The 21,101-nt window shown below is 34.9% G+C and overlaps 3 protein-coding genes across 5 annotated transcripts; 2 read left to right on the plus strand and 1 right to left on the minus strand.

Moving 5' to 3' along the window:
- Positions 1-217: 217 nt before the first annotated feature.
- Positions 218-5,005, minus strand: LOC113503469 (isoleucine--tRNA ligase, cytoplasmic). The gene is made up of 4 exons (XM_026885458.1): positions 4,712-5,005; positions 4,123-4,228; positions 3,842-4,043; positions 218-3,743 (listed from the first exon to the last, which is right to left on the minus strand). The coding sequence occupies exons 1-4, from the start codon at positions 4,837-4,839 to the stop codon at positions 538-540; spliced, it is 3,642 nt and encodes a 1,213-aa protein (XP_026741259.1). The 5' UTR covers positions 4,840-5,005; the 3' UTR covers positions 218-537.
- Positions 5,006-5,318: 313 nt separating this feature from the next.
- On the plus strand, positions 5,319-6,343 carry LOC113503474. Its single transcript, XM_026885473.1, has 2 exons — positions 5,319-5,514; positions 5,589-6,343. Exons 1-2 carry the CDS (start codon positions 5,483-5,485, stop codon positions 6,142-6,144), a joined length of 588 nt encoding a protein of 195 aa, XP_026741274.1. The 5' UTR covers positions 5,319-5,482; the 3' UTR covers positions 6,145-6,343.
- A 657-nt stretch (positions 6,344-7,000) lies between these two features.
- LOC113503471 (potential E3 ubiquitin-protein ligase ariadne-1) lies at positions 7,001-20,460 on the plus strand. Of its 3 annotated transcripts, XM_026885460.1 has the most exons (12): positions 7,001-7,367; positions 7,965-8,117; positions 9,259-9,327; positions 10,369-10,455; positions 11,528-11,656; positions 12,740-12,910; positions 13,283-13,479; positions 13,801-13,990; positions 14,704-14,930; positions 15,155-15,232; positions 19,694-19,746; positions 20,253-20,460. In XM_026885460.1, exons 1-11 carry the CDS (start codon positions 7,161-7,163, stop codon positions 19,734-19,736), a joined length of 1,551 nt encoding a protein of 516 aa, XP_026741261.1. In that variant the 5' UTR covers positions 7,001-7,160; the 3' UTR covers positions 19,737-19,746; positions 20,253-20,460. The 3 variants fall into 3 exon arrangements, with proteins under 3 accessions (XP_026741261.1, XP_026741262.1, XP_026741263.1); XM_026885461.1 differs by lacking the exons at positions 19,694-19,746; positions 20,253-20,460 and adding an exon at positions 18,564-18,623; XM_026885462.1 differs by lacking the exons at positions 19,694-19,746; positions 20,253-20,460 and having other exon boundaries at positions 15,155-18,404.
- The last annotated feature ends 641 nt before the right edge of the window (positions 20,461-21,101 follow it).

Consider the following 21,101-nt stretch of genomic DNA (forward strand, 5'->3'; position numbering starts at 1 on the left):
CTAAAATTGTTTCCTAGAAGCCACACTAGTTTCAAATGAGTTGTAATTCACTGCACCTGTTACGATTAATAGTTGAATGAACAATGTTCAATGCTTATTTTGTTTTATTTATGAAGAAACATTTAAAATAAAGTTTAACTCATAGTTATCGTTTTATTTCCACTAGTCAAAATCAACGTAAGATGTAACTTCACAGGTTTAATAATAAAAGGAATAGTTAGTTGTTAAACAATAATTTATTAAATAAGAACATTGAGACGCATGATAAAACATTCATGAGCTATGTAATGAAATCCATTCACTCAAACGGCATTTAAAGAAAAATCGCAATTTGTACGTAAATATAAAAAGTCCTGAACTTCACGCAAGGTATTCTAAGATGTTTGTAGTACAATCGCACTGGATAGCATACAAAATTGAAGACTACTGAGTGGTTAAATATGGTAATAGCATTAATAATATTGGAGAGAGAAATTAGATTGGTTATTCCTAAAATCCTTAGATTAGCAAGGTTTAAAATTGTGTCTTTGACAGTCTTCAAACTTTAAATAAATTCTTGTTGACATCTCCTGGTTTATTTCCCAAATATTCGGTAACGAATTTTAAAGCTTCGTCCTGGTTTAATGTTACCTTTCCCACCGGATTTTCTAAGAACAAAGTAGCAGACTTTTTGCCATTCGCAACATTAATGAATTTGCAGAAAGGACTTGTGCTTGATTCATTATCTTTTGGCTTGTTCGGAGAAGCAATCAGAGTTTTAGCGTTCAAACTCGAAGTGTCTTTAACTTCCGCCCCATTACACCATAATGTAAACTTAACACCATACAGACCAAATAGGACATTTACCTCTTGATAAAGTTTTTCTAAGCTTATAAACTTACTTGTTTTATCCTTAAGTATTATGCTACCTTGCTTACTCGAGGCTCCATACCGAGGTGTAAGTCCTTGGAGGACAATATTTGCCCAAGGATTAGCAGGAAGTTCAACCTCTTTTCTCCAGGTAATGACCAATTTTAGTGAGGATCCTTTAAGTTCTTGCGTCTCCTCAATGACTACGGGCATGGATGGCTTGATTTCCTCAATAGGGATCAGTGGCCCTTTGACCGTGCTCTCGATAAACTCTCGGTGTAAGTTTATGATACGAAGGATATCACTGGACTTGTTCACGGCGAAATAGATATTTACGTCGTCTGTTGGAACTAAGTGGGCTTTCTTACGTAACTTCTGGACTCTGTTAATGATTTCCCTAGCAAAGCCTTCATCAAGCATGTCCTGATCGGGAGTAACGTTGAGTAGGATCAGGACGTCGTTGTCGCTGTGCGCCTCGTATTGGTCGTTGCCTTGCGCCTGGAATATCATCCTCACTTCGGACACTTCAATGTGATGTCCAAGTAATTCAATGGATCCATCAGCAATAAGCTTTTCACATTGCTCATTGTTAAGATCTTTCAAAGCTTGTGTGATCGCCTTGAAATCGCCCTTTAATCTTGTTCCAAGAATTTTGTGGTCGGGCTCTGCTCGCAGGGTAATGCCATATTTCTCTTTGTCACTTGTTAATTGCACTTTCTTTATATTCAACTCTTCGAGAACGTACTTCTCCAAAGATTTAACATCTTCTAAGTAAACTGGGTCGCGGTGGATGACAACCATTTCAGGCAGCGGATATTTGATAGGTACAGTTTTGCGGTCCCTAACAACTCTACCTAATTCAATGACGGACTGCATTCTTTGAACAGCTCTTTCTATGTCATTGTTGACTAAATCTAATTTTGGATCAGTTATCATGTTAAAGTGTACACTTTCGAGAGAGTCACCAGATAAAAGTTGGCGTAGCGTCTTATACATCAATTCGGTAAGGAAAGGAGTAAATGGTGCCATTACTCGTACCATGTCAAACAAGACTCCGAACAGCGTGTCTAATGCTACCTGGCAGTCCTTGACTCCATTATCTCCCTTCAACCTCTTCCTGTTCATCCTTACATACCAGTTTGTTAAATGATCGATGAACTTCGTCAACCTTGGTACTACAGTATACAGCCTATAGGCTGCCATCTCCTTTTTCACAAATTGTATCAGAGATTGTGTGAATGATGTAATCCACTTATCCATAACGTTTTCTCTCACTGCCTTTTCATTAAATCTATAGTCGATTTTATCTTCCTGCACAATTCTTTCAACATTTTGCATTAAGAATCTAAAAGCATTGTACCATGGCAAAAATACGTCTTTTATAATATCCCTCACACCTTCTTCTTTAAATCGAAGATTCTCAGCTTTGACAACTGGAGAATTGACGAGGTATAGTCGCAAAGCGTCAGCGCCATACTTTTTGACCACTTCTAGAGGATCAGGGTAGTTTTTTTTCCTTTTAGACATTTTTTGTCCGTCAGCTGCTAAGACCAAACCATTCGCAATCAAGTTTTTAAATGGAGGCTTTTTGAATAATGCTGTTGATAGTACAATGAGCGTGTAAAACCATCCCCTTGTTTGGTCAATACCTTCAGCAATAAAGTTAGCGGGGAATATATCGTCAAACTCTTTTTTGTTTTCGAATGGGTAATGGCACTGCGCATAAGGCATAGAACCTGATTCAAACCAACAGTCAAATACTTCAGGTACACGTTTCAGAGGAGGCTGTCCTGGCCGAGAAGATGGAATCTCTAAATGGTCAATGCTTTCTCTATGTAAATCCTTTATTTCTTTTCCAGTCAAAGCCTCTAACTCAGCAATACTGCCAACACATACTACCTCTTGTCTATCACTAGATATCCATAGGGGAATTGGTGTGCCCCAGTACCTATTACGACTGATGGCCCAATCACGAGCTTCTTTGAGCCAATTTCTAAATCTTTTCTCTTTCACATACTCAGGGACCCAGTATGTCGCCTCACAAGATTTCAGAAGATCTTGATTCATTTGTTCAACTCTAACAAACCAAGAAGGAACAGCCTTGTAAATGAGAGGAGTTTCTGATCGCCAACAGAAGGGATAGCTATGCTTAACTTGGCCTAATTGGACAAGTCGGTTACGAGCCTTCAAATTTGCGATAATATTTTTATCAGCATCTTTAACATATTGCCCCAAGAAGTCTTTGACTGGCTCCATAAATCGGCCACTAGGGTCAACTGGGCATATAATTTCCTGATCCCTGTTGATAACTCCCGCGGCAAGACAAACCCTGAAGTCATCCTCACCAAAGTATGGGGCTTGATGTACAATACCTGTACCTGAGTCGTCCGTGACATAACTATCAGCAAGAACCCGGAAAGCGTTCGGACACTGCTTGACAAAGTAATCAAATATAGGCGTGTATTTTAGTCCCTTAAGTTTTTCGCCAGGGAACTTCTCCAATACTTCGAAGTCTTCAATATTTTTGAATAAAGCATGTAATCTAGATTCCTGTAGTACATACAAGTTATTGGTTCCCTTTTCTTTAACTTTGATGTAGATTAGCTTGGGGTTCACACAAAGAGCTAAATTGCTGGGTAAGGTCCATGGTGTGGTGGTCCAAGCGAGTAAGGCGAAACCTTCGGCTGTGGGGAAAGACACCACAACTGCAGGATCTACTACATCCTTGTAGTTCTGTCCAGACTCAAAGTTGGACAGCGGAGTGGAACAGGCAGTGGAGTAGGGCATTACTTTAACACCTTGATAAACCAAACCTTTATTATACAGCTCCTTGAATACCCACCAAATAGACTCCATATACCAAGGATAGAGAGTTTTATAATCATTCTTGAAATCTGTAACAGATAAAAATTATTTGTAACTTGTAAGCTGACAGTCCTTATGTAAAAAAAAACAAAGATGAAACTTAAAAAAGAAATATTTAGTAGCTTACCAATCCAGCGACCCATTCTCGTGATGATCATTTCCCAATCCCCAGCATACTTCATAACAATTTTGCGACATTCTGCATTGTACTTGTCAATGCCCATTTTCTCAACATCTTCAGGACCTTTGATGCCTAAAGCTTTATCAATTTCAAACTCAACCGGCAGTCCATGGCAATCCCAACCAAATCTTCTTTCTACATGGTACCCCTGAAAATAAAAAAATGTTGGGGTAGCAGTACTTCTTAAAATGTGAAATAGTGATTTTATAGGAATAATTACTACATACCTGCTGATGAGCATATCTTGTGACAACATCCTTGATAGTTCCAGCAAGTATGTGGCCATAATGAGGCAGTCCCGTTGCAAAAGGAGGCCCATCATAAAATGAGTACCTGTTATAATAATTTTTTCACTACAATTATCTATAAAAGTAAGGCATAGACAGTCTTCGAAAAAATATATATTAAAGCTGATATTCTAAACTTATTTCTTACATGAAAAATGTTTGTTACAGTTACAAATTGAAATAATTTCTGATAATTCTAAGGATGTCCTAAAATTAGCAATGCAATAGTTATAGTATTCTAAAACATCTAGATCTGTAAGTGCTAGATCATAAGGACACAACTTAATTATGTCACGAATACAAGGAAGAAAGTATTTATAATAAAACGTTGACACATTCATAATCGTACGACTTTTCTACATTAGACACCGTATGTTGGGCAGAAATAGTTTCAGAAATAACAGGAATGGTTTTAATTACGAACCATGGAACACAACGTGAAGTTCACATGTGATATTCACTTGAGATTTACTGTATTTCCATCATACGGCTTTCAAATGTGTTAGTTCAATATTTTTTGTAACCTTACCTGGGTTTATTTTTTGACTGTTTAAGACAACTGTGAAATGCATCAATATCTTTCCAAAATTTCAAGATCCCTTCTTCTTCTTTCGGAAAGTCGATACTTTCAGGTACTCTATTCACTTTAAAAGCCATTTTATATTTTTCTTTATAACCTGCTAAGACCTGCTTCAATTCCACGCCATCATACACATTTCACTGAATTTGACAATTTTGTATGACGTTTTTGACAGTAAACTTGTTAATCTGAAATAAATCTGAATAAACCTTTAGCTCTTGTCTGAGACCCTAATTACTTCTGCAATACCGCTAAAAAGTGGATTGGTGATTCAATGGCTTACATAAATAATTCTTAATGTATGACTAAGTACTCCTGGTCCTACTACTATCTGTTATATTATATTGTACTTTTCTCATTTTCATAACTGTTTAGGCCATTGCATCAGATTCGGACCATTTTGCAAACATAATTATTAGGAAATGCAAACATATAAAATTATTTTTCGGCTTGTTGTATTTTAATAGGCCTACGTCGTCGGAGTCTCGGACCTCGATCCTCGTTATTAACTCTTTTTTTTTTGATACGGTATCATTTAAACTACTTTAGCAACATTGACGACACCTGTCTATATAATGTCAACTCAATTGAGTGATTGAAATCAACAAAAACATGAGATATTTTCTGCGTTGCGTGAAACAAAGTAAAATCTGTTAATTTTCTTATATCAAGAGGTTATTCATAAAGTATTTACTTACTGGTACTGTACTACTGTATGAAATGGATTGCACTTGGCTTAAAACATCTCCCAGGTAAACAGAAGAATCCCTTGTATTTTCTTTTAATTAATTACCTATTTATTTATAAACAAATTTTGTTGTTGCAGCTTAAACAAGGGGATTTCTATTATAAATAAACTTGACGAAGCTAGGTTCGAGCAGTTTCTTCGTAGAATTGTCGCAAAACTGAAGGCCCAGGTCACTGAAATATTTACTGAAGATGAAATTCAAAAGTTGGAGAAAATATTTGGTGTTGATCAGGAGAGTCTTGTACTGAGTATAAAAACATTACAATACATTTTCAAGAGAATGTTCAAGTACATTTTCATGCCAGTAGATCTAAAAAGTGATTTGAAGACCATAGGATTGAATAATGAAAAATCTGATTCAATAGTCAAAGTGTGGTCAGCAGAAACAAGAACAACACTGACTGAATTAGGGTCTGCAGCGACTGAGAAATCGAGTGATTCATTAAATTTTTCCTGGAAACTAAATGCTGAACTGAGTTCAGAATACAGAAAAAAGTGCAAGGTTCCAAAGGCCTACTTGTCCTTGGCAAGTGAGAAAAATGAGATTGAAATAGAACTAACCCACCCAGAACTTTATTCCATATTCCTTCAATTTGAATCTATCCAGAATGAATTAGATTACTTGATAACCTAAAAAGATGTACTTGTTAAAGCAGTTTAATTGATGTTATGAAGTCATCTATTTTGCAATATTTTTATAAATAGTATAATATAGGCATTAAAATGAAGTTGCTAATTTTGACTTAAGACTTCTTTTCAAGCTAGTAAAAAAGATTTACTCAATCAATTGATTATATTTTATCATCACATAATTATACTATAAATTAAAAAGATTCAAGCTTTATTATTTATGTGCCCTGATCTAAAATGTTTCCTAGTAACTAGTATGATCACTATTGTTAATGATTGCTGTTGTTTGTATACAGCTTGTCTTTAAACAATTTGATTTTTGTTTATGGTTTTGGTGATTTATTCTGATTTATGAGCTATGTTAATAGCTCATAAATCAGAATAAATTTAAGACGGGAAGGGTGGCCTATGCCTTATTGTAGGACACTAATGGCTAGTGGTAAAATATATAAACGAGGTCAAAAGGCACTTCTTGCAAATATAAAATGCTTATTTTCAAGAAGTGTAGACCAGTCTAGACCGAGTAGGTTGTTAAAAATTGCACAGTATTAAACTGGTGGTTCTGCTGATGAATAGGCCAACACCAACAGGCAGTTTGCTGACGTTCAAACATAGGTACAAGTTTGAAGCCCAGCCTTTTAATCCATTTCTCGGTTGAAACTGGTGAATTGAGAGATCTTACGCAGGGAAAATATATAACGGTTATATATTTACACTTTTCGTATGTAAAAAGCGTTTATAATCTTATTGCTAAAATTGAGAAAATATTTTCACTTCCCTAATTTCGTACCATCATAATAAAAATATTTTGATGGATGGCGTAATGCGATTTGGGGATTTTCAAATTTTGAACTTGGTAACCCTAGGCTGTCCATACGTCAGAGGTTTTGGCAGCCCGCGGGTGAACTATTTTCTTCATTGTTGACCTTTCCTAAATCTTAGGTGTAATTATTTCATCATTAGACGTACTCTGGCTGCACCCTTATTATCTAGTATACATATTTAGTCAAAGTTTCGGCGATGGACTCCGAAGATGACACAAAGGACGATGTGGATTCTGGGAACGAGTCTAGCGGAGACGATGTCGACTTTGCAATGGACGTTGAGACACACAGTACACGGGAACGACAAACGGAGCTTGAGGAATATCGATACGAGGTGTTATCTACGGAGGAAATCGTTCAGCATATGGTTGACTGCATCAAAGAAGTGAACACTGTTGTCGAGGTCAGTATGTTAGTGGTAAACAATGGACTAATCGAATGAGGTTACTCGTACACTGTTGTACTTCAATAGATTCTTTTGTGTGGCATTCCAATTTATTTGTGTTTGATATGGTGAAATGTTATGTGCTACCTCGATATAGTTACCAATAAAGTTGGGTAATGCACACAGATTGATTAATCACTCTTGTTCCACAAACCTAGTTTCCTTATAAAATATACCAGGAAACGTATTTTCCTCGTTATCTGTGATGTTGTATATAATCTAATTATATATGTTAATAGTAAACTTAAATATTTCTATGAAATTTTTACACACTGATTGAATGAAAATTCAGAAACAAAGGTATTTCTCATGTAGAGTGAGTGACTCATAACAATGATGAGTAGGTAGGTCATTACCTGATGCTAACATAGTAAACTGTTTGTATGTTATCATACAAATCAAAATCATAAACAGTAAATACTAACAGTATAAAACATACTTTTTATCATTAGTATGACATTGTTTAATATCAGAGACCTAATGTAGCTTACTTTAGTCTAATCACACATTCTTTGTATCAAACCTTTTTGTTGTTAACATGCAACCTCTTTTCAGATACCAGCAACAACAACCCGCATACTTTTAAACCATTTTAAATGGGACAAGGAAAAGCTCATGGAAAGATTCTATGATGGGGACCAAGACCAGTTGTTCTCTGAGGCTAGAGTCATTAATCCATTCAGGAAACCAGTCATACAAAGGCCAAAGGTATGAATATTGTGTACACTTTTAATAATATTTAAAATATTTATTGTTTATTTGTCAACATATATAATGTTACTAAACAAAATCAGTTGATATGAAATACTTTTCTTTGTGTTACAATTATTATGTAAAAAATGCTAACAAGTTAGGTAAGCTGCTTGTTACTGCCATTTTATTATTCATACTTTTATTATATTAGTTTTACAGTATTATATATTATGTAATTTATAAGCATTATGTAAAGCCATCTACTGTATATAATACATGTTTATTTTTGTCTTCATACTTGGTTAATCACAAATATTTTTAAATTTTGCACTCTGCTTTGTTTTGAAAAGCATGAGCTATATATTTAAGACATGAGATAAATTACTTAGATTAGGTACACTAGCCATACATATTTTTGTTAAATTATATACTGAGTTAATTTTTACATTTAAAATTTCTATTAAATTGAAGATTCTACCATAATCAATAAAAAGGTAGTAATAATATATTCTTTATTACGTGGCATTCTTGTATGTTCTCACTTAGTGTGTCACAATACTATAATGAAAACAAGCTTTCTAATACAAATTCAAGGTTATGAACACTTTTGTTACCATATTCTTTGTTTATAAACAGAGACCTTATTTTCTTTCATTTTGAAGCCTTATAAAGTTTCCAAAGGACTCTTCAACTTTGAAAAACCTTGACCCCATAAATTTGAATGGTGGTTGTTTTCCTTTTTGTATAACTGTTATAACAAAGACTTCTGGTGCTAGTTTTGAATGGTCTTATTATGATAAAGCCTTTGATATTGTTGAAGATAGCTTTATAAATATTTGTACAATTCTTATATGAAAGTAAAATATGTCAAGTTCACAATTTATAACCTTACATTTTTGAGTTTCTTTCGTCATTTTTGTTGTTGAAAAATGCTGATATTAAAATATTGTATGATAAGTTATGCATAGTTGTATCATCTATTATAAATGTAACCTTTGTACCTCGAGTATTTTTTCCTTTTAAGCTCATAATATCTGTATGCATGACAACAATACCTTTCATATTTATTTGAAAAAAGATGGTACATAATATTGTAATTTATTGATTTAGAAAATTTCAGGTTTAATTTATATTAAATAAAAATCTATTGTTTTAGTTGCCCAGACGGATATCAACATCAGGGACAGAAGAATGTGAAATATGTTTTTCAGTCCTACCAACCTCTGTAAGTTTATTGTTTGTAATTATTACCTATTTTTATCTGCCCCAAAGGATATAGATAAGACTGATAAGTTATCAACAACAACACTAGGGTTGTTCACCTTGCATTCATGTTAATCAATGGAACATTAACATTTCGACAACCTTATTTCTGCAACTGCGAAGTTCGTGTTTTTGAGGAATGGATCGTTTTTTACTGTTTTTAATATTTTTATATTTACAAGTAAAAAGTATTCCTGAATATTAATGGAAATTTTTGTGCTGCAGTATTATTATAGTACAGTACAGTGTATTCTGTAGTATTTGTTTTTGTTTAGATGAAACACAATATGCTTCAAACACAAATGCTATGAAACATTGTCTAATTAATCTTGTCAAGCAGGTTTTATTGAATAGTGAACAGCTGAATTGATAGTGAATCAACTCTAATGTTTATGATCATTTAGTAGATGTGTATAACAATGTTATCAGTTAAACACTATTGAATTATGTAATCTACGACTTTTGTTCTTGAAACTATTAGGACATAAAAAATATGTTACTGGGTACATACTTAATTATAAAAGTAATTTGGAAAATAACGTTAATATTAAAATCATCTGTTCATGACATGATGTCTGGATAGATCTAGTCTTCGCCCTGGGGGCGGCCTTAGGGCGTGGCGAACGAGGCAACCGCCCGGGGCCTCGCTCTTGCAGGGGCCTCGCGCCCCAAAAATTAAAGTAAAGTTAGTTAGTTAACATATTCATAACTAAGACTATCTAAAAAAAGTTCGTTCGATTTTTGACGAAGTTCGATTTGCTACGGGAATTCCGCAGTCATTTTAAGACCAAATTAAAATCGCAATGGGTAAGGCCGCCGCTGTATCTAGTTCTGTACGCTACTCAAATTGCATTGAGGTTGTATTTTGGTGTCTTCTTGTCAATCCGGTAGTTCAGTAGAAAATACGCTTGAATGAAGCATATGTTTTCATAATAGGTCCCTGGTTCTAAGATGTTCTGTCATCTTTTCAGGTGCAAATGCTTTAATATATTCATGTTTTCAGATGATGACGGGTCTGGAGTGCGGCCACAGATTTTGCACACAATGTTGGTGTGAATATTTAACCACTAAAATAATGGAGGAGGGCCTTGTAAGTGTTCCCATCAAATTTTCTCTTTTATTTATGAATTTGTATTTATGTGTATTAATTTTGTGAAGCTGCTTCACAAAATTGGATCGCCATGTTCAAATTTTATTATCCTGTTAGCACATAATCGTTCAGGAAAGGGAAAAAGAAACTATTTTTGTCTTATTTCGTAATAGCCAGTGCTTCGGCAACACATATTTTCCCCTATGAAATGTAGTTTATGTGTTAATATAGGTTGTCACGCCCACAAAATAAGTCCAAACGTGTGATAGAAATTTAAAGACATACAAAAATGCAGTCAGAAACTTTCTTATATAATGTGACACACAATACCTACATGTTAAAACACATAGCAAATCATTAGAACAGATTTGCTAAACAAGAAAGTATATAATTAATTAGCGAATTAAGTACGACGGTGTCCGATATCGTCTGAGAACGCGCGTCGTATAGAAACACTTTATTTGTCTTTGTTGTCTCGCATTGTTTGCGAGCGAAAACTCTTTTGTTTTTCTCATTTTACATGTTATCTACTCTAGGTATGTGACGTGAAATAATACTGAATGAATTAACACAATGTTATCGATATGACGCGAGAATTCGAGATGTCATGACGGTGCTCATTTTTAATTGATAATTAGATTTCTATTGTGTTTTACTGTAATGATGTTAAACTAGGCAGACCCAAATATAGCATCACGAATCAGAACTTATCTTCCTACTTATTTTTGATAAGTATATCAAAATAAGCGTATATGTTATAGATGTTTATGAGCCTTGTGCTTATGTAACGCTATTTTCTATAAGGATGCCCAGGGGTATATTTTGATTAGTAAGATTCTCAAAAAGTTTATTTTAAAAGTCTGTGTACCCTTGGGCAAATAAAGCAATAGTAAACGCACGGAATATGCGTTCTGGTACAACTGTGGCTCTTTTTGCCTTCACTTTGACAGCATACAATTTATTTCTCTAAAACCCCTCCGTGTCGTTATCTTTAATGATTCCATAAAAAGGGTCTTCATGATATTTTGTAATATTGAATGACAAATATTAATGTTTGTGTTGTTTACCTCAGGGTCAGACAATAGCGTGCGCGGCTCACGCGTGCGACATCCTCGTGGACGACGCGACCGTCATGCGACTGGTACGCGACCCGCGAGTCAAGCTCAAGTACCAACACATCATCACCAATAGTTTTGTTGAGGTCAGTAACAGAAACTATTATCCAAGCAGGATAAAGAAAAGTGGTTCCCGACATCACAAGTATGGCCCTATTGTCAGCATATTAAATGAACTAAAGCATACCAGGGAGGCAGTCGTTAAACTGGCTACTATTTTTGACATTTATTACATTTAGAATTTAAGAACGACGCCTAGCAAAGAGTTGCGCCTCCGTGTTATCCTATCTTCATCTGTATCACTTTTAACACAACTTGCGAATCGGATAATATTTGCAATTAAATTATATTATAAATGACAACACTCAAAGCGCAGACAGGACTCGGATTTGCGAGTTCTGGTTATTAATACTTCTGGCACGAATAGCCAGGAGACGCAGGTTCAAAAATTGGCATTTGTTGCCTAAATACATTTTTTTTTCTAAAAACATTATTTTATGTAATACAGTAATTAATTACTTGACCCAGTTGTAATAGAAATGTAGTATGTTCAATGTGAGAATACTGTACTTTTAATTGGTGAGAGGCCTGTAATAATCGTCAAACCGTGTGAAATGCGGTAACAATGTGCCTTTCTGTGAGAGAGTGGCGCTAATCTAACCTATTTGTTAGTTGTAGACAATACTGGCTACTGCGTGCGGAAATATATGGCAAAACAAATTCTCTAGTAGTAAATACATAATGTTGTGACCTAATTAAATGGAGAATATTTGTTAACTCTATGATTATTAATAGTTTTAGTGATTTCATAGTTTTATCAGATGCGTCAGGTATTAAAGGCCAGTTACTCCGATGCCGCTAATCCTCGTATTAGCACGCTTCTATCTACGTCATACAGATTAACTTGTATTACGTTAAATAATTGTCTTGCTTTGCTTTAAAAATACTCAGAAATTGAATACCACACGTACATACACATAAGAAATACAAAACGCACCTATCTAACGACAAATCATATTTTTAACGGAACCCCCAGTTTCCAAACTATCATACTGACAGAATTATTAGTCTACCTAGTATTTAACTTAACAACTGCTATAATACAATGCTATTAAATATAAGTGAATTTAATTTTAAGATTATAAAGTTTCTTTCATTGGTATACGCAGTGTAACCGACTGCTGCGCTGGTGTCCGTCCCCGGACTGCAGCAACGCCATCAAGGTGGCCTACGTGGAGGCGGCGCCGGTGACGTGCCGCTGCGGACACACGTTCTGCTTCGCCTGCGGGGAGAACTGGCACGACCCCGTGCGCTGCTGCCTGCTCAGGAAGTGGATCAAGGTACAATAGCTTTAGTATATTACTTATTGCCAGCAACCACGAAAATCTACTTTCTTAATTCCTCTCTAAACTTTCAAAGAAAATCGAATGTTTAAAGAGATGATATTTTAAAAATTGTTGCGCTTTTTATTATATCTGTTGCCAACCCTAGTCGGTTATAAATACAACTACAAATGTTTTCACTATGACAATGTATAGGAATACCTCCGTGTACACTGTCATGAAAATATCAATCATCAATAGATTTAAACAAGGAATTTGAATTTAAACTTTTGTATTCTAGTGTTCACGTCGATTTTTGTTTATTACAAATACAATCTTTATTATATTTGTTGGTTACACAACCATACAACTTATACACAACACTTTCAGAAATGTGACGACGATTCGGAAACGTCCAACTGGATAGCGGCAAACACGAAGGAGTGCCCAAAATGCAACGTGACGATCGAGAAGGACGGTGGCTGCAACCACATGGTGTGCAAGAACCAGAACTGCAAGGCAGACTTCTGCTGGGTCTGCCTCGGGCCCTGGGAACCGCACGGTAGCAGCTGGTACAACTGTAACAGGTGAGATATGTAAAACTGTGTTAGTGATAGCTAAAACATATTGTCATGTTGTGACGTGAATAGAATAAAATAGAAAAAAATAATAGTTACAATTAAATAAGTAGGTAAGTTAAGTAAAGAAATAAACCGCGGAACCACATTGAATTATTGATATAGTTGAAAAACATGTCCTTAGAAATCTCTGCTGTAAATATATGAAACTTCAAATGCAAAACTGCGTCCCTGTCTTATAAGGCATAACATGCATTTACGATAAATGAAGAGTGTTGTCGTTCGATGTTGGCTTTTGGGATCAATTTAACATCGCAAAATCTTACCCAGGTACGATGAAGACGAAGCGAAGGCAGCTCGCGACGCTCAGGAGCGGTCGCGGGCGGCGCTGCAGCGCTACCTGTTCTACTGCAACCGCTACATGAACCACATGCAGTCGCTGCGCTTCGAGTCCAAGCTCTACGCCTCCGTCAAGGAGAAGATGGAGGAAATGCAGCAGCACAACATGAGCTGGATTGAGGTGTGTTCGGTTCTCCGCTACAAACATTGCTAGATGTACAGCCGGATTTGAAAACTACATTTAAGAAGAATCATATTATGATATCATGCTGTTTGAGGCACTTACCCACACAATCAAAATTCAATATAGGCTTATCTTGTAGCATACTAAGAATTAATATATATAATTAAATTAAATGTTTATAAGAAAATGAGGTTATTGTTCACGGCTTCCTGAGGTTTGTAGCTATGAGGAAAAGGTGCAACAGACAGCATAATATCTTAGTGGGTTTTTTATCATAATGTTGTTTTTGAACACGGTCGTCATCCTAGTATGCTGTAGAGGCTGTAGATTAGAAGTAGTGCTCCTATGATTGTATCTGTCAGTAGTCTGGCATGTGTGTAAATGTATAGCTCAGTTGCTTATTGTAATTGTATTTGTCTAAGTGTGTAGCTGCCTGAAAAATCGTGATTAATTTCTTGGTTTTCCCCTATATCATTCCGATGTTACCTTATCAACTATCTAAATCAAAGAAATGTTGATAAATGTATGAATGAACGATATCATTGAGTTGTTTGATATTGACTGAATTAAAAATTGTGACATGCACTTTTTGTGTAATAAAATAAAATAAAAACCATAATTCCTCGTCTATGGAACAAGTAGATAGTAGCATCTCGGCTATTAGGTAAAATCTAAAGTAACAATAAATGTACAACATAATCTGTAAATAGGTGCAATTCCTGAAGAAGGCGGTAGACATCCTGTGCCAATGCCGGCAGACTCTGATGTACACATACGTGTTCGCGTACTACCTGCGCAAGAACAACCAGTCCGTGATATTCGAGGACAACCAGCGCGACCTCGAGTCCGCCACCGAGACGCTCTCCGAGTACCTCGAGCGGGACATCACTAGTGAGAACCTGGCCGACATCAAACAGAAAGTCCAGGATAAGTATAGGTAACGTACCCACTCACAGTTTTCGTTACCTACATTGTTACCTCTATTACCTAGCTTTGGAGATGGTTTTACTTACTCATTTCGTTGTTGGATTGTGTTATATCGCAGTTCAAGTTTAAGAACAGTAACGTAGTCAACAACCTTTTTACATGACTTAACTTAAGCCTTGTCGTACGACAAATGACTAGGATGCAAGTGTTAACTTTAATCGTTATTGTCTGCAGATATTGCGACAGCCGGCGCAAGGTGCTGCTGGAGCACGTGCACGAGGGCTACGAGAAGGACTGCTGGGACTACACAGAGTAACTTGCCTTCTGTCCGTTACACACACACGCACCCACACACACGCCGGCCCCGCCCACACGCGCCCGGCCCCGCCCACTCACGCGCCGGCCCCGCCCCACACACTATACCTCCCGCGTCACGCTCTTGTTTCTATCACTAGACTAAAAGCTGCGAACTAAATCACATTATATATACTTTTCTTTCAACCGGGATCCATCTCATAGCCCGTCACTGAGTATTAACTAATTCTGCCAGCAGACAAACATTATCAGATGAATATTGAATACTTACAATAGTATTTTTTTACTGTATCAGCTTTATCTGATAATGTCTTGCCTATAGTTCTATTTGATCGAAATTAAGAAAGTTATAAGCAATTCCAATATAGATATAAATATCTCAATAAAGATGCTAGTGTGATGACTTATACCATTGCTATAATTAATTTTTATGTAATTAAAACGATTGTCTTCCGGATGGCATTACGCCGCACGGGATTGTTGTTTGTGTAAAACTATTTGGATTCTGATTGCCCAATACCAAATGTTAGAAAAATCGTAAACATCTAAAAAAAAACATAAATAAATATAAAAAAACGATGTTTAAAAAAAAATGTAAATAGATTCTAAAATGAATACAAGTAATCCATTCTTGGACCAGACATATGTTTGATTTGTTCATGTAACTGAATTAGTCACAATTCTATTGATAATTATAGTTAATACTTCATGAATCCTACGGTCACACCGTAGTTTTTGTACTGATCAAGTTATAATGACATTTTTCTTTTTAAATTAATATAAACTTTTATTGTTCGGAAACCGGCCTTTTATTAAAAGATCTAATCCTCTATTTCGTGTTATAAGTGTTTTATATTTATAGTGCACCTCGTTCGGAAGCCAATTAATAGATAGCAAAAGCTCTGACATTTAAAGACCTGCTGAATATGTTCATGTTACTCGCAAGTCCTGTCTAAAAAGTCCAAATTGCTGTTCACACTTCCTTGAGACATTTTGACCAACTTTGGAGCAAAAAAGCGATATGATTTCAGGCTTGTTGACATTTAAGCAGTGTATTTATGTATAGACTTTAGATTAATTAAATAAAGGTTATTTTACGCCTTAGGGGAAACAAACTTTGGTACTAAATCACGGGCAGTAAAACAACGACTATCAAAAACCTTGTATTAAATTGAAATAAAATTACTTGTGATTTTCTTATTGTTATTAGTGCGAATTACAACCAAAATTTACACAAAATTATTTTATTATAGAACTTAAATATTGTATTTGATTTGTTGTCTAAACTTCTGCCCGTGTTCAAAGAGATTGACTTGTCCATGTATAAATAAGGTGTTACTAACAAAATTGAGCGTGTATGACTAACAAGCGAGAGCCTAGATCTCATTACATTTAACAATCTGATGTATTAAACATGCCCAATTAATGTACAGTCAACGCCAAAGTGACAAAAACAAAAACTATCAAATATAGCAAAATTAATAAAAAAATGTTCTAAATTTTGATGTTGATTGTACATAGACCGATAATGAAATGCCGTAAAATGCAATGAAAATTTTTCACAAGAAATTGTTAACATTTTTTTTTTGAGGAATGAAATGTTTTTCTTCTTCGTGACTAACATTTTGTTATCCAAGAGATTGTGCAAATCTTTGCGTGTAGACAAATTTTTTCCGCTTGTGGCATCCCATAAAAAAATAATGATTTGATTGTTATTATTTTCACGTGCATTGTATTTGTTTCAATTTATTCAGAAATTGGTGGTCCTCGTTTTGATTTAATTAACGGTAACTAATTTCTACTATGATTATCCGGACTTATATATTGCATTATGGTCATGATAAAGCTTTATTAAAAATTTGCCTTATGGATCAGTTATGTATCGAATCGCGGACCATTAATATTGCAGGATACACAAAGAGGTCGCCATCGAATCGGTTATGATGTGATTTCGTGACGGCAGCGTTTAGTTCCGAGCTAGGTACTCCAAACATACAATGCTACTCGAACATAACGTCTCACATTATAAACGTTCAGATCTCCTGTTATTACTTTAAATAGAGTTCATTTTACATATGTTTTTCGACTGTAAAACTTAGTCTTTATATTTTTTTTAATATTAATCATTTTGATATTTTAAATCGTCTTAGCGTCGTGTAAATCGCTTAGTGTAGTAAAGGTTTGAATCTTTGTATTATTACGACCTCATTTTCATGGTAATGTAAAATATTGCGATGTATTATAAGTTCACATAGCGGTGGTTTGTTTCGTTTGTCGATTTTAACCTCGATTAAACGAGTCTTTTAATAAAAAAATAGCACAATATGATATAATAACGATTATAATTATCGGTTAAGAAGAAACAAAAAATATTTTTACCAAAAATCCTATTTTTGTTATTAGAGTACTGTATATCAATATGAAACTGTTAGTCCAGCACTTAGTATGTTTTAATTCTGTGATCAAGTTATTCTCTATCGTGAGGAAGGTGACCCCTTCCGGGCCGGTCCCGGCTGGCGGTCCGACTCCCGCCGACAGCCCGGCGACCGGCGTCTCGCGCTGCTCACACTGCAAACAATATTTAAATAAGTAATTATAAATATTTCCAATAAAATTAATGACTGGTATTGTAAAGGTGTAGTTACTAATTAAGAGCCGCGAACCAGTAACCCGTACCTCTAAAGCAATAAGGACGAGTTCACAATTATATTGACGCTGTGAAACATTTCGGCACTATATCGTAACGGAGAAATCAACATAACTATTTTTGAAAATATTTCGATTCGCGATAATCAGCTTTATTGTAAATTAACTCTCGCGCTACATATCTGTTAACGATTAATATCTGTGAGTTGTGGTACGAAATGTGCACAAGTCAGTTGCACTGCCAGTTAAATGTCGTGAATTATTATAAGAAGCTTGCTGTGCGGCCGCTCACATAGTGGACGCCGTACCCTAGGTAGGAAGCCCCGCTCCCACTGGACCATGTTTCTACTTAACGGAGGGCTTCGGTACACACATACTATTGTACATATAGATGCTATATAGATATTTATATGGTTAATATACCTATGTATTGACAAGCATCTTGTATGTGTGCCTATGTTAAGGACACAGTTGTCTTAAGACTAAGATGGAAATAAAAATAAATAAAAATAGTAACATCGAATGGAAGTTTGTTATTTACCTTTGTCCTATCCCTCCAACCTTCAGGCTCTTAACAAAAAAGTACCCTTGTTTGGGTAGTCGGTCTTTTTTAATATCGATTTTCGTAGCCTTAGTAAAGTGAGAAAATATGTGGTTAATATGAAATTACTAATTGACACAGGGTACGCAGTTGACAAGGGACAGAGGTATTTAGAATGGCGGGCTAACACGTTTAACTACAGGTGAGTAGGTGAACGTAAGAATTAATGGGAAAACTAAAATTTGCTCTAAAAGTATCAATAGTTCAACCGAAATTTAAAAATATTTTGATGATGATTCCTGAACTGCAATTCTAAAACCCCTTCTATTTGCTAATAGTTTAAAAGCTAATTAAAAGTTCGCATTCTATTATTTTTATTTTTACTCTCTATGTAGCAAACTATGTAGCAAATTGCTACGCCTCGTAGCAAAGATACAGACAAAACAAGTACGTCGGCAAACGACTTATTAATTGATAAATATGTTGCGAGTTGACCTAGTACGTTAAAGCTACGATACCTTGGCAACTATATTTAAACATGTGTAGAACTAAAACTTATTAAAGATCCCTTTCAAAATTAATTTGCTACGCGCGCTACAAACAGATCAATGACGTGATCCCTGCTTTTAATCTAAAGCTAGTGACAAGTGTCATTTTCGTAATTGCTAACGTCAATAGAAAATATTAAGTGAAAACATATATGGAAATGAAATTCCTGTCCTGTCAGGTCCTGTCTTCTCCATACACTCGAACAGTTTTTATTAATGCTAAAGATTTTCGTTATGTCAGTTAAAAAGGAGACAGTGTTTACGTGAACACTTATATCGGGTATAACGATTGGATTTAACTAATGTAATAATTAAAGAGAGAGAGAAACACTGAAATATCAAATTAAAGTGACAGGTTAAGTAATGCTGCCTAAAATAGATGTAGACATTTAAAAATGTATTTAAATGCTTCGAAGTACTTGAGTAATTTGTTGTAATTTAGGTAATGTAGTTCGAATTACATTTTAAACAGTAGACGATTATCTTTCTACAGATAGTACATTCGTATAGAGCAGCTATACTCAACCCCGCTGAAAAAATATTTTAAAACATTTGTTTCTTTTCCTCCCATTACGTTCTAATTAAGTCCGCTAAAAAGTTTTTGACTTCGGCCCAATAACATGGCTGAAACGCGCTTGATATAAAAAGGTTGAGTATCTCTGGTATAGAAGGTAACCCTTACGTGTTTATTCAATAATTACAAGTAGTGGTTTATTGTCGCAGGGATGCTCTGGCCCCATCTCCTACAAGACCTAGTAAAGCCTAGCAATAGAATGGTGAGTGATACATTTAATATGAACATAAACTTAGGTCGTTCATATATTAAAAAAAAAACCCACTTGGGTATACTCTTTGGTTTAGGTACTTCAAAAAAGGTTAACAATCTTGTTGTCTTTTAATATCAGTTAAAAAAAACAAAACGCGCCTAAAATAAATGTAATACAACCATTAAAATAACCAAATGAATAAGAATACCGCTGAAATAAATCAGTCGTTTATTTATTGAGATTGCATGTTTTAAGTAGGTATCTAAATAAATTGTGATACCCACTTCACAATGCCGATACTTTGTGCAAGCGTAAAAGAGATTCTTCGTTTTTTATTTGTGTGAATTAAGAAAAGAATTAACGCAGAAAAGCAGTATTTTCCTTCTGAAAATATAATCTATATATAATGAATTTTGCTTCAAGTGGCCAAAACCATCGATGAATTTATAGAATTTTCTACTGGAATATTCGCGTATTATAGTATTCAAATAAATAACATAAGGTTTTTGTTTCAGGGCGCAACTCAGTTATTCGGAATGTTTTCTATATCAATGTAAAATCAACACAAGTGAATAAAGACTAAATGAATATTATATTTTGCCGCCCTAGTTAGGTTGTTAGGTACATACTAGTATATCCAAAAACTTCATGACATTTTGTAATTTATAAAAATGTATAGGAAAGTTTTGTATATTATTAATAAAAAACATAAATAAAAATAGACAATGCCGTTTTATTTGCTGACCTCGCGGGGGATTGTGGGGTTGTAGTTAAGGGCAGGTCAGCTAACTAAACTGTGTTTACATAACAAGTGTAAAATAGGTCAAGGTCGAGATAAAGAACCTCAGTTTTATTGCGATACTAAGCGACAATATCACAAAACTTACGTTTGCATTCCAACCGACTTCAATGAGAAGTACGAACTCAATGCGTCAGAGTCTTTTTTTCGAGATCTTTAATTTAACGTGAAATAGCTATTTGGTCCCGTAAAAAAGCGTTAAGTTTCTCTCAACGAAGCCTTGACGTTATTTATTTTAAAGTCGGTTCTGTATCCTTATTATTAGCATAACGAAATACAACCTAAGCTGCGTCAGCCACAGTCCAATCTGGTGTGTTTTGTGATAAACTAAATAATATTTTCAACAATAATTTCAAATTAGATTAAACTTTTCCCACCAATAACTCTTTTAAAACGATAAAAAGAAAAAATGTTGTGAACCCTTGACTCGCTAATTATTTATGATTTTATCTCATGACTTTGACCTTATTTAAATAAAGATAATCAAATATCATGTTAGGTCAAGGCTTTATAAAGATATATTTTTTTAATTAGGTATTTTAACGAAGGTCATTAATATCTAAAA

The sequence above is a fragment of the Trichoplusia ni genome, chromosome 19 (assembly GCF_003590095.1).
Source record: "Trichoplusia ni isolate ovarian cell line Hi5 chromosome 19, tn1, whole genome shotgun sequence".
Classification (NCBI taxonomy): Eukaryota; Metazoa; Arthropoda; class Insecta; order Lepidoptera; family Noctuidae; genus Trichoplusia; species Trichoplusia ni.

Coding starts and splice junctions, on each gene's coding strand:
- LOC113503469 (XM_026885458.1), bottom strand. CDS start 4,839: ATGGCTTTTAAAGTGAATAGAGTACCTGAAAGTATCGACTTTCCGAAA. Junction 4,229..4,711: donor CAGTCAAAAAATAAACCCAG/GTAAGGTTACAA, acceptor TTATTATAACAG/GTACTCATTTTATGATGGGC. Junction 3,744..3,841: donor GAGAATGGGTCGCTGGATTG/GTAAGCTACTAA, acceptor TATCTGTTACAG/ATTTCAAGAATGATTATAAA.
- LOC113503471 (XM_026885460.1), top strand. CDS start 7,161: ATGGACTCCGAAGATGACACAAAGGACGATGTGGATTCTGGGAACGAG. Junction 7,368..7,964: donor AAGTGAACACTGTTGTCGAG/GTCAGTATGTTA, acceptor ACCTCTTTTCAG/ATACCAGCAACAACAACCCG. Junction 15,233..19,693: donor GACTGCTGGGACTACACAGA/GTAACTTGCCTT, acceptor TTATTGTCGCAG/GGATGCTCTGGCCCCATCTC.
- LOC113503474 (XM_026885473.1), top strand. CDS start 5,483: ATGGATTGCACTTGGCTTAAAACATCTCCCAG. Junction 5,515..5,588: donor TGGCTTAAAACATCTCCCAG/GTAAACAGAAGA, acceptor TTGTTGTTGCAG/CTTAAACAAGGGGATTTCTA.